The sequence below is a fragment of the Aplysia californica genome, unplaced genomic scaffold (assembly GCF_000002075.1).
Source record: "Aplysia californica isolate F4 #8 unplaced genomic scaffold, AplCal3.0 scaffold00059, whole genome shotgun sequence".
In the NCBI taxonomy this organism is placed as follows: domain Eukaryota; kingdom Metazoa; phylum Mollusca; class Gastropoda; order Aplysiida; family Aplysiidae; genus Aplysia; species Aplysia californica.
The window spans coordinates 515,006-516,246 of NW_004797329.1; the positions used below are offsets into that span (position 1 = coordinate 515,006).

The 1,241-nt window shown below is 43.0% G+C and overlaps 1 protein-coding gene across 10 annotated transcripts in view; it reads right to left on the minus strand.

Moving 5' to 3' along the window:
- Positions 1 to 1,241, minus strand: part of LOC101856787 (fibroblast growth factor receptor 4) — a 263,607-nt gene that overhangs the window by 81,794 nt on the left and 180,572 nt on the right. For all 10 annotated transcript variants that reach the window (XM_035968427.1, XM_035968429.1, XM_035968428.1 and 7 more), the window contains one exon: positions 1,033 to 1,193. In XM_035968427.1, the coding sequence (XP_035824320.1) occupies positions 1,033 to 1,193 (161 nt within the window). The remainder of the gene's footprint in view (positions 1 to 1,032; positions 1,194 to 1,241) is intronic.

A 1,241-nucleotide genomic window follows, 5' to 3' on the forward strand; every position in this document is an offset into this window, starting at 1 on the left:
AGAGAGAGAGAGAGAGAGAGAGAGAGAGAGAGAGAGAGAGAGTCAGAGACTGAGACAGAGACAGACGGACAGCAGACAGCGACAGAGACATGTATTTTTTATGCACTTTCTTGTTTTGTTCAAGTGTGAGTGTACACGAACTTTGATAAAACCGCTGCCACCGTAAAAAACAAGGACAAATTTCTCCTTGCGAGATGCATAAGGATTGTCACTGCAACGGTAGATGCCTTTTATTTTCATTTCTTCCCCTGTCACTAACATTTGTTAGAGCCTTCCTCTTTCACTGCAAGATAGATTTCTATCTTTATCTCAATCAACAAAAAATACAAGGTAGACCATATTCGTGGGTGGTTGGCGGGTGCTCAGGTGTGGTTTGCTACTTCTTTCCTATCAAACATCTATTGTCCTGATCACTCCTCCTTTTTTTGATTTTGCTACTCTCTTGTAACACCTCTTATCTTCGACACTTATATGACCTTATTGTGTTGCAAGCGCTGTAACACTCTTTTTAAAAAAGACCATAATATTCAAATAATGTTGTGTTTATCAGAGTTAATCTCTCCCAAAGCTAAAAACTAAAACACTCCAGTTCTTTAAGAATAGTTTTCCTCGTCTACCTCTCTCATTTAGTTTGTTTGAGTAAAGAGAAATACATCGACCCAATAATGGCGATCTAGTATCTGGAAAAAGGTAATAATACAGACAGAAACAACAGAGAGAAAGTTAAGAAGTAGGACCTACCAGTTGCGATTCCCTCCCCCAACCACCCGCTGCCTTGTTTAGAGAGATGCCAAGACATAATGGTGACAGAGGTAGGGCACGACCAAGAAACAAAAAAATAAAAAAACAGCAAAAAAAAAAAAAAAAAAAAAAAAAAACGACGGAAAAAACAACCCCCCCCCCCCAAAAAAAAACAACAACAACAAACAACCCCCAAAACAATAACAACAAAACAACAACACCAAAACAACAACAACAACAACAACCGACTATTACAGCCTTGGACCATCTGGCGTGCGATATTCTGCTCACCTTTTTAGTGCCCAGGTTGTTGACGGAACACTCCAGCTTGGCTTCTTCGCCCTGCTGGTAGGTCACGTGCGTGGGCTTCTCTTTGAAGGAGGGCAGCACGCCGGGGGTGGAGTCCTGTTCCGTGGATTCCCAGGCCTCCCGCCGGCGACTGGCGATAACATCTAGGGGTTTGCGAGGGGAGGGAGGGGGTGGGGTGGGGGAGAGAAGTA